Raw genomic sequence first — 14,011 nt, forward strand, 5'->3', positions numbered from 1 at the left:
GTGGTCAAACTTGGCTCCTGCATTTCTATTCATTTCCTTCATACTCTGCTAATAATACTCTTAAACCAAAGATTGCAAAGCTTTGTCTTCTGGAATAAGGTAATAATTATGTTATGTAAAATATTTTCAATTATGCAATTAGGCTAATAATGTAGTCTAAAGTAAATACTCTCTCTTTTGGTTTTAAAGATTTTTTTAATTAGATATATTACTGCTAAATACATACCTATAATATAAAGAGCCAGCAGGAAATTTCATTAAGGAATTTGACTTCTATAAAAGACCAGTCATCAAAAAATATATACATATATTCTAATTAAACTGAATAAACGGGGCCATGCTCCCTCTGAAGTCTCTGGAAAAGGATCCTTCCTTGCCTCCCCCTAGCTCTGCTGGCTTCAGAATCCGTGGTGCTCCTCGGCGGTAGCTACACTATTCCAGTCTCTACCTCTATGTTCACAAGGCCTTCCTCCCTGTGTCGTTGTTTCTCTGTGTCTCTCTCAGTCTTCTCTTCTTACAAGGGCACTAATTATTGGATTTAGAGCCCACTCTCATTTAGTATGACCTCATCTTAACTAATTACATATGCAGAGATCCTATTTCCAAATAAGGTCACATCCTGAGGTTTCAAGTGGACATGAATTTTGGAGGGACACTACTGAGCTCCCTAGAGGCGGCAACTGGCCAGCATCATTCTCTCTCTGCATGGAGACAGACCCAGGCAGCTTCTGAGCTCCCAGTGCTGGGCCTGGAAAGGAACAAGCCTGAAGGAATTTCATCCACGTCAAAGCTCAGGCTAAAGAGTTGCAGTCGCCTGGATCAGGTTCTTGGGACTCTAAAACGTTAGACACCCATTTTGTAAAAGATCAATGGATTCCAGGGTTCTCTGGGAAATCAGAGGCCCCTGCTTGGAGCCAGTCTAATGCCCAAGCAACACTAGATGACCACTTATGTGATGTAGGTTAAAGGATTTCGAAAGTCCTGCCAAAAAATACCAACTGCTTCCCAATCCCTAAAACTGCCCCCAGTATCTAACTAGGCTAACTAGGTTACGTGATCCCACAACAGTTCTGCGTAAGAAGGAAACTAAGAAGGAAAAGGAAAAGAAAGCTGCAGAGGAGAGAAATCACAAACACCCATGCACTGGGTGTCCAGAGGTATCTGTGACATACAGAGAGTAAAGGCAAAGACAGGCTTTGTCTAATTCCCAATTTTTCACTGCCTTGGCCCCCCACCTTTGAGCAGATATAAGCCCTTAAAAACTCTGCAACATACCTCAGCCCAAGGTAGTTTCATATAATCCACCTAATGTGGCCACTTCCTCTAAAGAAGAGTTAAATGACTGTGATAAAGATAAAGGTGAATCACTTTTTACTCACCAACAGTTTGTTCTGATACAGCAGTCAAAGCTAGAAACTTCTTTGTATTTTCCATTTCCTCCTTACTTGGCAAAGCCTCACTATTTTTTGCAGACTAATGAAAGAGAAATGAAAGTTTAAATATGAGGAAAAAAAGCAACATTGATATTTTGTTAAATTTCAACATGGTTTCCAATCATGTACATACAAACAAGACGACTCGGGTCATTTTTATTCCTTTAATTAGGAAATCTATTAATGTTTCCTGTCCCCACAAAATTCTGTCCACAAGTATTCCCAAATAGAGCCCGAGCATATGTCTGCCATTATATCATAATTACCTTGCTTAAAGTTTCTTAAGTTTCTGTTTAATATTTCTTTAACTAATGAGTAACCTAAAAGTACACTGTCAAATTACAATTTCAGACATTTCAAGATCACTATGGTATTTTATTATGTTTCCAGTTATAATTCTTGTTTCCAAGCAAGTAAACTTTGCTTTGAGACTCAACAGGAGTAAGTTATAGGCTAATTTTTTTTTCTGTTAAAATTTACACAAATTATTCCTCTAGTTTAAAGCACTGCATTTCGTATGTTGCTTTCTTTCCATCCCAGTGGTGTTCCTGGGAACCTTGTAAAAATATAGCCAAATTACCTTATTATATTAATTCATATTATCGTCTTGGAAATTTCCTCCAAAGTCAGGCAATTGATCAAGGAGGAATTTATCAAAAACAACCAGTTATTTCAATGTTCCTTACCTTACAGTGCTCTCCTTTGAGGGGCAAAGTTCAAGTGTGAGCCAATAGCTATACATCAAGTCAGTGCCAGTCTCTGGTCAACATCCACCCCTCAACACTACAGAGAATAAGAGGCCCAAGAAGGCCAAGGCAAGTTCACTGCGCAAGAAATACTGAGACACAAGCAAGTAGAGCCCGGTCCCAGACCTCAAGCATGTCACAGCTTCCCCGGGAGATCTTGACCAGCTCATGAGACAATGAGCTCCCCCACTTCATGGTCACAGGCGTTTACTCAAATAATAATGAGAAATGGGAGGTTAGATTTTTGTATATTTGTATATTTATCTCCAAAATGTAAGCTTGCTGAAGAAAAAGCAGACATGCACCCTTAATGAAAGTGGGCATCACAGCCCTTTCTATTCCAGAAGCAGAGGCGCCCCAGCCCGACGCTGGTGAGAGGCCCGCTGGGCTGCGGGTGGGGAATGAGGACACTGCCAGTGCGGTGCCAGTGCGGTGCCAGTGCGGCGCCCACCCCCACAAAATGGGTCAGTAAAGGCGGGCCACGTTCACCACCGCCACGGTGCGCGGCTCGGCACAGGGGGATCGCTTCTTACCTGTCAGCACGTGGGCACCGGGTCTTACCTTGAGGTCTTCCCACAGCTTGATTCTCATTTCTAGGCCTTGCTTCTTAACTTCTTTTTCTCTGTTTTGTCTCTTCACCAGCACTTTATCAAGCCTGTTCATCTTCTGAATAGCATCTTGAAGTTGAGAATCTAATTCTTTTAATTTGGGTTCATCTATATTGTAGGAATAAAGTGGGAATAAGCTGGAAGTTTAGCCAACTGCAAAGCTTTGTTTTGTTTCGTTTTTACTCTTTCTTCTTTCGTTCAACAAATGTTTATAGTTGACGGTAGTAAGTAACATTGGGGTCAAGTATCTTGATTTACAAGGTGCTTTCACATATATATTATTTTATATCATTATCTAACAACCCTGTGAAATAGACATACATCTCTATTTTACAGTTGAGATAATTGGGTCCCTTTAAATAGCTAATAAATGATAGCATTGAACCCAGAAGTGGGTCTTGCATGATTTAAAATCCCATATTCTTTCTCCTTTGTTCTGCTGTATGTTCTGTACCCATGACTAACAAATACGGCGTAAGGCTAAAGCTGCTTCAGACTAACTGAAAGGGAAGGCATGCACACAGTCGCTACAGTAAAATGGAGCACGTCATGAGCGACACAAAACGGCTCCCACGTATGGAAACAAATCCAGAAAAGTATTCCACGTAACCCAGACACCTTTTATCCATGCCACTCCTGCTTGTTCTGTTTTCTTGAAGTACCTAAAAATGTTCTTGAGTTGTGGATAATTGGTAGTAACTTATTTGAAATTAGGGACTCTATAGAACTTCCATCGTTCAGGTTTTAACTTACATTTAATGATGTTAATAATAGCAGCTAACATTTGCAGACTTACCTGACAGGCACAGTGTCAAGTGCTTTATTTACATGCATTATCTCATTTAATCTTCGCCATAACCCCGTCAGGTGGTATCATTATTGTCCCCGTTTTACGAATTTGTGACCTGAGGCTACTTTGTAACTGAGTTACATACATATCCAAGATGACTTAACTACACATAGCGGAGTCAGCTTCCACCCAGATCTGTCTGACTCCAGAGCCAAAGCTCTTCACCAGCAGGCGATACGTCCTCTGTAAACTCTGATGAAAGATGATAATCTGGCAGTAAGCGTAAGTGCTCAAATACTAAAGTCTCAGCTACCCTAGTTTAGATAATTAGACATGGCATATTATACTAAGAAAGGCCAAATTTGTGACTTTTGAAAATCCAAAGAGTCCAATGATGTCCTTTTTAAGGAAAATAAAATATTTTTAAAGGGAATAAGCTTATTCAAAAAGAATACTGATCATATTAAGGAGGCTCTGCAAATCTTAATGCTTACATACTTCAAATGCAACAGCCTCTAGTTCTAATTCCCAACTGCAAATCCTAGCATTTGCAGGCTCCATATAGGACAGGCATTTTGAAGTAACTCATGCAGGACTGAAACAATATCAACAAATACAATGTAAACTGGGTGATAGCTAATCTCAACTACAATACCCTGTTTCCTGAGAGCTGTAAACCTGAATCACCTGGCCTTCCTTTTAGAGTTAATCTCATTCCAAACATGTTCTAAATCAGCAATTTTCACAGTTTATGAATCTCAGCTTCCCTTTACAGCCTTAAAAATTACTCAGAACCCAAAGTAGCTTTTGTTTATTTGAGTTCTATTGTTGATAATTACAATATTAGATATCAAAACTGAAAAATATTGTAAATATTTATTTTAAAATGATAAACATGTTATTACTAATTATATGTTAACAGAAATATAACATTTTTTGACAAAAACTAAACTATATTTTCCCCGAAAAATACTGAGAATAGCATTGTTTTAATTTTTGAATATCTGGATTAATAGAAGACAGCTGAGTTCTCATATTTGCTTCTAACATCAATCTCTAGCAATCTGTTATTTTAGTTAAAGTATATGAAGAAAAGTTGGCCTCACACAGACATATAGTAGGAAAGAAGAAGAGAAGTTTAATAGCCTTTTCAGATAATGGTGAATATTCTTCTTTGGCATTATATCAAAATTCAACAAAGGGTGGTCTCTAAAAGGTTAGTTGTAATGCAAAATCTGTAACTATATTAGTGAGCTTTCTGTACTTGTTCCATTAAAATCCATGGATCTATCTTTCATGTCCAATGCATTGGTCATTCGGAAAACAGTGGTTCACTAAATTATGTAGATCTTCAAATGCTGACACATTTCAGTACACAATAGCAAAGAAATCACCTTGTTAATATGGCCATCAATTTTTATCAGAAAAGTCTAAGTATTGGGAAACTGTCAAGCTCCCATGGACATACATTAAGTTTTCCAAAATTCTAATTTTCACTTGAAAGTTCAAATTTTGTCATTGACCAAAAATACTGTCAGTTGTCTTCCTTGAGGCAACAGGCTCATTTCATTTTTTAAAAAGTGAATGCCAAATACCCAGTCTGAAGATAACAGTTTTTCTGTTGGTCATTCTTTCAAGAAAAAATGGTGTTGCATTTAAAAAGTGGCCACTTCAGCTCTTGACTTAAACTACCACACAAATACTTTTCCTCAACATGACCTTTATGGTTTGGTATATTGCAGAATTATTTTACACGTGCCTCCCATTCTACCACACAGGATATTAAAAAGATGTGTATCCAAAGATCAAGATTTAATAAAATTATTAATTTTTATTGCTCCAAAGACATTCTTGCGTGACACTGGCTATTTCTTTTTTCCGCCTGTGCCTGGTCATGAGGAATACAGTGACTAATAGTACAGTCTGATGCCATTGCCTTGGTTCATGCTAAAGCACCAGCAATTACTTTTGCACCAGCAGTGTAAATTGTGGACAAGAAAGCAAAGAGATTATCTCAGTATTATGATAAACTATATTACTAATATATTATGTAGATATTATGATGAAAGTGGTTTTTACTTTGCAGAGACCCCCAGAGCTCTGCAGACCACATTTTGAGAAGTGCTGTTCTAATTCACTGTGACCAGTATTAATTTAATAACCATGAAAATGGGAGTCTTTTAAAATCCAAACATTACTAAGATCAAATGGGATCATCCCTAAAAAAGTATTTATAAATTACAGGATACATTTTATTGTGCAATTTTAGTCATCAAAAAGATCAACAACTTGTGTAATAAAATGTAGAAATACTTCCCACTTGATTCATGTAAAATGACAATAACAATTTTATTTAATGACGTATCTTATTATTTTCTAAGTATACTTAAGGACTCAATATTCTCCTAAATAATAACTTATGATTGTTTATTCACAAAAAATAACTCATTTTTTAATTATTTCTAGTTAGCTGATAAAAAACATATCTAATTCTAATATTTACATCTGTAATTATCATTAGCCAATCACCCACCTGAACATTTAGAGACGATCTGATGTTGAACCAAGTTCAAATCTTCATGTGACCCCTCTTCAGCCAGTCCTATATTCTCAGAGTTTTCCCCTTTATCATCATTACTGTCTCTACTTTCCTCTGTATTACTACTTTCTGAGTGGCGCTCTTTATCAGAGTTCAACTTGATTGCAGTGTCAATCTAAAAATGATTTCCAATGAAACATTTTTCAAAAATAATGTATTGTTTTAACCTTTAAGTTTCTGGACTGTTTTAGATGATGGAAATATATGTGGGGACACACATATACTAGCATTAAAGTATTCTAGGAATGTAACACCTTTTAATAAAATGTAATTTAACTACACAATTAAATGTAATAACAATCTGCACCAAAGAACTATGTGCCATTCTCTAGCAATTTCTAGCAATACTGGAGAAAAGTCAGGAATCGCTCCTGAAGAGAAGGGCTCGCTGCCAGGCTCCGGTGATGAGCCACGACAGGCCCTGCTCCCTGCTCCCGGAGCTTACACTCGGCGGAGAGTCAAGGCCTAGCGCTGTGCCGCCCAGCCCACCGCGATCGCCGCACGCGGCCACTGAACAGTTGAAAAGTGAACAGTCTGAACTGAGATGTGCTTCTACTGTGATTCTTCAAGTCAGAACCATGTACTTTGGTGATTATTTTTATGCTAGTCACAGTTTTTCTATTTCATTATGTTTTTTCTTTCCATTTTAGACAAGTTCATTCTGAGTGGTGCAGCTGTGTTTTCCTGAGAGAGAACAAGAAAAGACATCCATGGCTGAGTCAGGAGAAAACAGGGACCACAGGGCACATGGCAGTGAGAGTCACAGTGGAAATGAACACGGCCCAAGGGACAGTCACAACCTCGGGGGAAGAGAGCCAGCCACTTTTTCTTTTTAATCCTTACCTGAAGACATGCCTAGAGAGAGGAAGGGGGGGAGGGAGGGAGGGAGAGAGAGAGAGGGAGAGAGAGAGAGAGAGAGAGAAACATCGATCACCTGCCTTCTATATGCTCCCTCCCTGAGGGCCATCAAACCCACAACCCAGGTATGTGCCCTGACCGGGAATCAAACCAGCAACCCTTGATGCACGATGCAGGGACTGTGCGGACGACACTCAACCAACGGAGCCACTCTAGCAGCCGGGGCGAGAGAGGCAGTCACTTCTGAGAGGAGTACCTTTTCTCTCCCAGCAGAAGAATTGTCTGCTCCAGCCCTTCAGGGCTCGGTCCTTGGAGGGTTTTATGTTCTCGCTGCACCCACATGACCAATCTCCCCTATTGTAATCTGTGCCCCTTGTGAATCTCCAAGGCAGAGGATTCGTGGGCCTGAGAACTAAAGTGCCAGGGATACAGGGCTGCAGAAGCATCTCTGTTCGCCTGAACTGGTACATAAATCCCAGAGGAACTGAGCTGAGTCAGTGGTATAATAATTACAGCCACCATTTATTGATGAATTACTATTAGCCTTGTCCTGTGCCAAGTACTTTATACATACTGGCTCCTTCACTCCACACAATGACCCTGTGGTAAAGGCACTGCTACCCAATGTAACAGATCCAGCACAGAATGAAACTAGTGGAGGTCCAACTTAGAAGCAAACAAAATAATCCCTACTTTATGTAGTCTCAGACGTGTTAAAGAGGGTTCCCTGTTCAAAAACATACTTCTGGCCCAGCCGGGTGTGGCTCAGTGGTTGAGCATTGACCTAGGATCCAGGGGATCGGGGTTCGATTCCCTGTCAGGGCGCATGCCCGAGTTGCGGGCTGCAGCCGATCAATGACTCTCTCATCGTTGATGTTTCTCTCTCTCTCCCTCTCCCTTCCTCTCTCTGAAATCAATAAAGATATATTTAGAAAAAAAAAATACTTCTGTCAAAGGCCAGGTAAAACCTGAAATTCCATAATATCCAGTAAATCCTTCAAGCTATATAGTTCTGTGAAAATGCTGAAAATGCTAGGAGAGGTCACTTGTCAGTCATTTATATCACGGCATAAATGAAGTGAGCCAACCATACCCTGAGGTGGGCTTTTATATAGAGGAATATAGAATATACAAAAGATAACTAGGTATTAGCAATATACTCGGATACACAAAGACTCTTTCACATGTATCACCCCATATGGTCCTAACTCTTAGACTGGGCAGGAAGTAATAAGGTAAAAAGATGAAACTGAAGAACAAAAGGCAAACTTTCCCATTTCTCAATGTTACCCGTAGTTCCCCACCCACCTCTCCCAGCCTGTTCCCTGCCGCTCGCCTCTCTGTCCCTAACCCTCCTGCTCGTCTATCCTGCCTCCTGTATGTATGATTTTCTTTTCTTCTTCATTCTCAAAGCCGCCGTCCACCTCCATGTTTCATTGCTCCATGACCCCCACTCCGTACCTGCATGTTAGTCCCAGGAAAGGTAAATACCCTGTAAAAACCTTCCTAACAATTATTCCCTACCTGAAAGATGTAGGATTTTTAAATGAATCACAACTACAGATTCTTTTAAAAAAAATATTTGTAAGCAACAGTAAATCAAACATTTTAGAATGAGAAATCTATTATTACTAAAACAACTTCATTAAAAATCTAGCACTTTAAACTTATTTTCTGCCATACAGAAAATGTGGGTAAGATATCAATAAAAGCCAAATTTGAACAATAAAACTAATCAAAATTCCAGGATTTACTATTCAGACAATATATAAGGTTTCACAGACACTGAATCATTTGCAATCAGCAGCCAGCATGCAGCACATCTGTGGCTTTCTTCCCCAGCCTAAGACAAACTTTACTTATTTTTCATGAACTTGATTAACACAAATCACAATTTTTAGGAGGCTTTCCTTTTGCTATAATTATCAAAGTCCTTGTTGACTAATAAATATGCTAGAGTTCGAACTATAGCTTAGTGGGTTCAAATAAAATCTTAACTTGAAGTGATCGCTGATGTTTTTCTTTTAAATAAGTCTTGAACAAAGTAATAGAAATCTATGCATTAAAATCTGTGTGTCAATATTATGAAGTTGCTACTTTATAAAAAAAAATCATGACTCGGGACTATATAAGCAGAAATACTAATTCTAGGCTACTCTAAATTTTGTCAGGTCTTTGTATATTATCCTACCTACCTCAAGAGGGGAAATCTTCATTCTAAATTTATTGAACACTAATTTCGTGAATACTTACTATGAGCCACATTTTATGCTGAATGCTAGGAATGACATAGAAAGGACTGACCAACTGAGTTAAAGAATTTAAAGCAGCCCTGGACGGGTGGCTCAGTTGGCTGGAGCGTCATCCGTACACCACAAGGTAATGCGTTTGATTCCTGGTCGGGGCAAGTATGGGAGGCAGCCGAGCAATGCTTCTCTCTCACGTCGATGCTTCTTTCTCTCTCCTTTTCTCTCCCTCCCTCTTTCTCTCCTCCTCCTCTCTCTCTCTCTGACATCAATAAAAACATGTCCTCAGGTGAGGATTTAAAAAAAGAATTAAAACCAATAGCCCAAGAGTACAGTATTGAATACTTACTAGGTGCTAGTCACTGTTGTAAGAACTTTAAATATTTTATCTCATTTTACCCTTATGAGGTTTGAACAGATGAGAAAACTAGCACAGAGAGTCAAAGTAATTTTCCCAAAATCACATAAAATGTGGTCAGCAGAACCCAATTTGAACCTATGACCCCAGATTTAAAAAAAAAAAAAAAAAAAGGAGGAGGAAAGGGAGATAAAGGAAAAAGTGTTTTATGTAAGATGATCTAAAGTAAAACCCAAGAAAGCTATGAGTGCTCCCAGCACACCCTCTAAAAAGGAACCTTAAAATGGGATGCCAACAACAATTTTGGTTTATCAGTGGCTAGAGGTCAGGAGAAAGAGTTTAAACCATTTATAAACAGTAGAGTACCTTGAAGAACACCGGCTCTGGAGAGAGCACCTCCAAAGAAGCTGTTGAACATCTGCTCCCAGAACGTGCTCTTGAATTTGAGGCTGGTTTTGAAATTCCATCCAAGTTCCCCTTTATAATATCCATTGATATCCTGAAACAAAAATTTTAAAGCAAGTTATGACGTGTATTAAAGTGTTTCATTGGTGTTAATATGCAATTCAGGGCCTTTGTTATAAGGATTATATTGCTACCAAAGTCACACTACCCTAATTTCATGACAAGATGTCTGTGGATCATTAAATCTTATGTCACCGTAGATGGAAAACATTCTGTAAAGGATGTTAGCTTCTGAAAGTGCTAAAAAAGAATGCAGAGGTGAATGCAATCTTGATGGCTTCCTGTGCCTCCAAGAAACATGTTCTGTGTCCTTGAGTTGAGAATACACTCGTGGAGCACCACACCTCTCAACCAAGACTTCATGCTTTGTCAGAATGACTGGCTAAAGCCTCTGCCTCCTGGTTTTGCCTTCCCTACTCCAGCCTTCTGCCCAGTCTTCCCTCTCAGCTCTGATTTCTCCTCTCCTCTTTGGTGCCACATTTTCATGGAGCACCTACCTCCAAGTCACTGCTCTTTTTCTATCAACCCTCCCCTTCTAAGACCCATGATGCTACTTCTGCCCTCTGATCAACAGAGAACAACACCTACTCTCTCTGCTAGGGGACAAACTTTCATTATCTAGCTATACATTGCCAATCTCTTTATTTTTTGTGTGACACCATCCCCAGGCTTCTTACCACTCTGGCTGTTCTAGTCCCAGTGCTGCTTTCTGAAGCAGGAAATATTAGGCAGGGTGGTTTAAACTAGTGGGAGAACTTGGGTATCATGAGCACATTTATCCTTCCAAACTATGCCGCTGATCAGGAATGGTCCAGATTTGTTCGGGAATGTGCAGATATCATACATGCTGAATAAAATGGAAGAAATAGGGAGAATTCCAGATTTTGCTTTCTCGATACTTAGCTTTATATGTGAATGGATATCTTCCAACAAATCCTATCCTAAATTCCTATAAATTATGAACTAAACCACTCCTCTCATAACAGAATGAAGAAAAGGCAATTGCATCTGTCTCAGCACATGTAACAATGTCCTTTTCTTACCCTACAAAATGACTCATCTTTCTCTGTTTTTTTAAACAGCACAGGCAGAGTTCAGGGAAGTTTTTGGACACAGGAGGAAGCACAAACATAAACCACCTGATGCTTCTCCAAGGCTCACAGAGGGATAACATGATTGGGCCTCCAACTATTCAGTGTGCCAAAGCTGATGCTTAAGGGACCAGCAGGTCAACAGTTTCCATCTCAGCAAATGAAAAAGGCATTGATCTCAACTTTATTCAACTCTGCAAAAGGGTCCTGACTCACTCAGGAAGGCACTGACATTATTATTGTGGATGACGGATCGCCCTGGCCCATCATGTCACAATCAAAAAGCATAAGGCACCAAAAGGCCAGATGTCTCATAAATGGCCTACGCAGCTTGTCAGGGAGACTTATTGCAGCTCACAGAAGGAGCAGTGAGTTGGAAGCATGTGCAGAGCCAGTAGAATACATGGCAGTAAACAGGCCCAGGGAATCGTCAGTGACAGAGATCAGCTAAAAGGCTCCAGAAATCTTTCAATTTGCTTTAGAAATAGGTCTATTCTATTATTTTTGCTCCTGAAAATAATAAATTAAACAAAATACAGTTCCGAGGGTGAGTAGGGGTGTAAATGACAATCTTTTAATTTGGCCATACAGAAAAAAGTATGGACAAAGGGCATTGAATTAGTGTCTTATTGACGTATTTGTGTGTTTAAGAAGAAACCTCAATAGCCGCATAAAAATGCCACAAGAAAAATGAAGCACTGTACAAAAAAGAAAGCAATCAAATGACAAAATTGGGGAGTAACTGGAACTGTCATATATTGGTTGTGAGAATGCAAAACGGGGCAGCCGTGTTACAGAGCTGCTTGGCATTTTCTTAAAAAGCTAAGCATACACTTACCATATGATTCCACAATCTCATTCCTAGATATTTACCCAAGAAATAAAAACATATATTCACACAAAAACCTGCACATGAAATGTTTATAGCAGCTTCATCAACAATTGCCAAAAAACTGGAAACAAACCGAATGTCCCTCAACTACGGAATAAGCAAACTGTGGTACATCCATACAAAGGAATACTACTCAGCAGTACAAGGGGACAAACAACTGATACAAAACACGGAAGAATCTCAGCTGCACTATACTAAATTGAAAGAAACCAGGTTCAAAAGACTCCACAGTGTTTGCCCAATTGTAGGACATTCTGAAATACACAAAACTATAGGAGAAATGGTTGCCAGGGCTGAGGGCAGGGAGGGGTTAACTACAAAAGGGTAGTAGGGGATTTGGGGGAAATTGTTCTGTGTCTTGGTTGTTGTGGCAATTATGTTTGTCAAAGCTCACTGAACTGCACTGCACATTAAAAGGGTGGATTTTACCATGTAGAAAGCATACCTCAATTTTAAGTTAACCTCTTTTACAAGTCTTTGTCTTGTTATATTTATACATCCAGAAGATAAATGAGAATTGCTTAAAGAACATTTGCATTTCAAATTCTGGTAGTCTGCGAAAGTGTTCTCCAAAAACACCTTTCCAAATCACACTACTACCGACAAGGTGCGATGAGATGGAAGTCTGGTTCCCCACACTGAACTGGGTCGATCTGGTTAACAGCAAAGCTTTGTTCATCTTTGTCAGCCCGGTGTGAAAAAGCACCTGGAGATGCACTTACATCGCTTTCATTACGAGAGACGTGGAGCCTCTAGTTAAATGTTTGCTGGCCACCTTGTATTTTCATTTTTGTCGTTGAAATGCCTATTTGCATCTTTTGCCACTTACGGTCTATTTTAAAAAGCCAGTGATTGATTTTCAATATAAACTCGAGGATGTTGGTGAGACTCCAGGCCCCTCCACCCGCACCGGGACCGTCCCGCCCCCCACTGGCCCTGCCCTGCTCCGCTCCGCGCCTAACAGCCCGCCTCTGGGCGAGGCAGCCTGCAGCACGCCGCTCCGCCCCCTCATTGGCTTGTCGCTCTCTCATTGGCTTGTCGTCGCTCACTCATTGGCTTGTCGCTCACTCATTGGCTAGTCGCGGGTACCGAGCCGGCTCTTACCAGTGCGGCTCCTCACCTGCCGGGAGGAACCTCCAGGAACTAGCCGCCAGTCGTCAGAGCTTTGAGGGCTCAGAAGCGCACCGCTGACGCTCGCACCGTCACCCACTGTCCCCCAAAGAGGAGGGGGTCTTTCCTGCCACGAGAGCTACCTACTCTGCAGGGGAAAGGAGCAGCGGGGCCAAAGCTCCCCGGCTCCTGAGAACGCTGTTCCCCTGGCAACCAGAGTCGCGACGCCTCCAGTCTCGCGATAAGAAAAAAGCGCTGCCCCGCCCAGAACTGCGGCGCGGGCGGGGCAGCGGGGAGCGGGGGGAGCCCGGAGCCGGGGCGGGCCGGCGGGCTCCTCCGGGCTCCCCGAGGACGGTGTGGGTGGGGAGGAGTTTGTTCGTGTTTGGGGTGACCTCGGATCCAGGATGTCTGGATGCTTGTGGGGCTCTGGCCCTCACTGTCATATGGTGCCCGCCCCGCAGGTCCACTACCCTCCTGAGGCTCAGCGTGCTCCTCTGTAAAATGGGGATGATAATTCCTTCCCCACAAGACGGTTGTGCAGCTCAAAAAGATCATGTATGTGACGTTCTTGGTAAACTTTGGATGTCATGTAAATTAAAAATAGTAATTGCACAAATTGCGCTACAGCCCCAAAAGGGTAATAATAGCTCTTCGTGGTTCCTGTCATTCTCGGAGCATGAAGGCTCTGGCTAAGTCCACAAACTGATTTCCTGCATCCCCGGTACCATGAAATATCTGCTTTTTTTCCAGTCTAAACAGCACTTTACAGTTCACAGGGCATTTTCACATACTTGGCCCCTTTATCGTCGTTGGTT

General features: G+C 40.9%; 1 protein-coding gene across 2 annotated transcripts in view; it reads right to left on the minus strand.

The window, feature by feature from the left end:
- Positions 1-13,434, minus strand: part of FSIP1 (fibrous sheath interacting protein 1) — a 147,806-nt gene extending 134,372 nt beyond the window's left edge. For both annotated transcript variants that reach the window (XM_081144042.1, XM_081144043.1), the window contains exons 1-5: positions 13,191-13,434; positions 10,005-10,137; positions 6,111-6,291; positions 2,741-2,895; positions 1,380-1,473 (exon numbers count right to left, since the gene is read on the minus strand). In XM_081144042.1, coding sequence (XP_081000168.1) covers positions 1,380-1,473; positions 2,741-2,895; positions 6,111-6,291; positions 10,005-10,130 — 556 coding nt within the window. In that variant the 5' untranslated portion in view covers positions 10,131-10,137; positions 13,191-13,434. The remainder of the gene's footprint in view (positions 1-1,379; positions 1,474-2,740; positions 2,896-6,110; positions 6,292-10,004; positions 10,138-13,190) is intronic.
- Positions 13,435-14,011: the final 577 nt, after the last annotated feature.

Source organism: Miniopterus schreibersii, assembly GCF_964146895.1.
Source record: "Miniopterus schreibersii genome assembly, chromosome: 1".
NCBI lineage: Eukaryota > Metazoa > Chordata > Mammalia > Chiroptera > Miniopteridae > Miniopterus > Miniopterus schreibersii.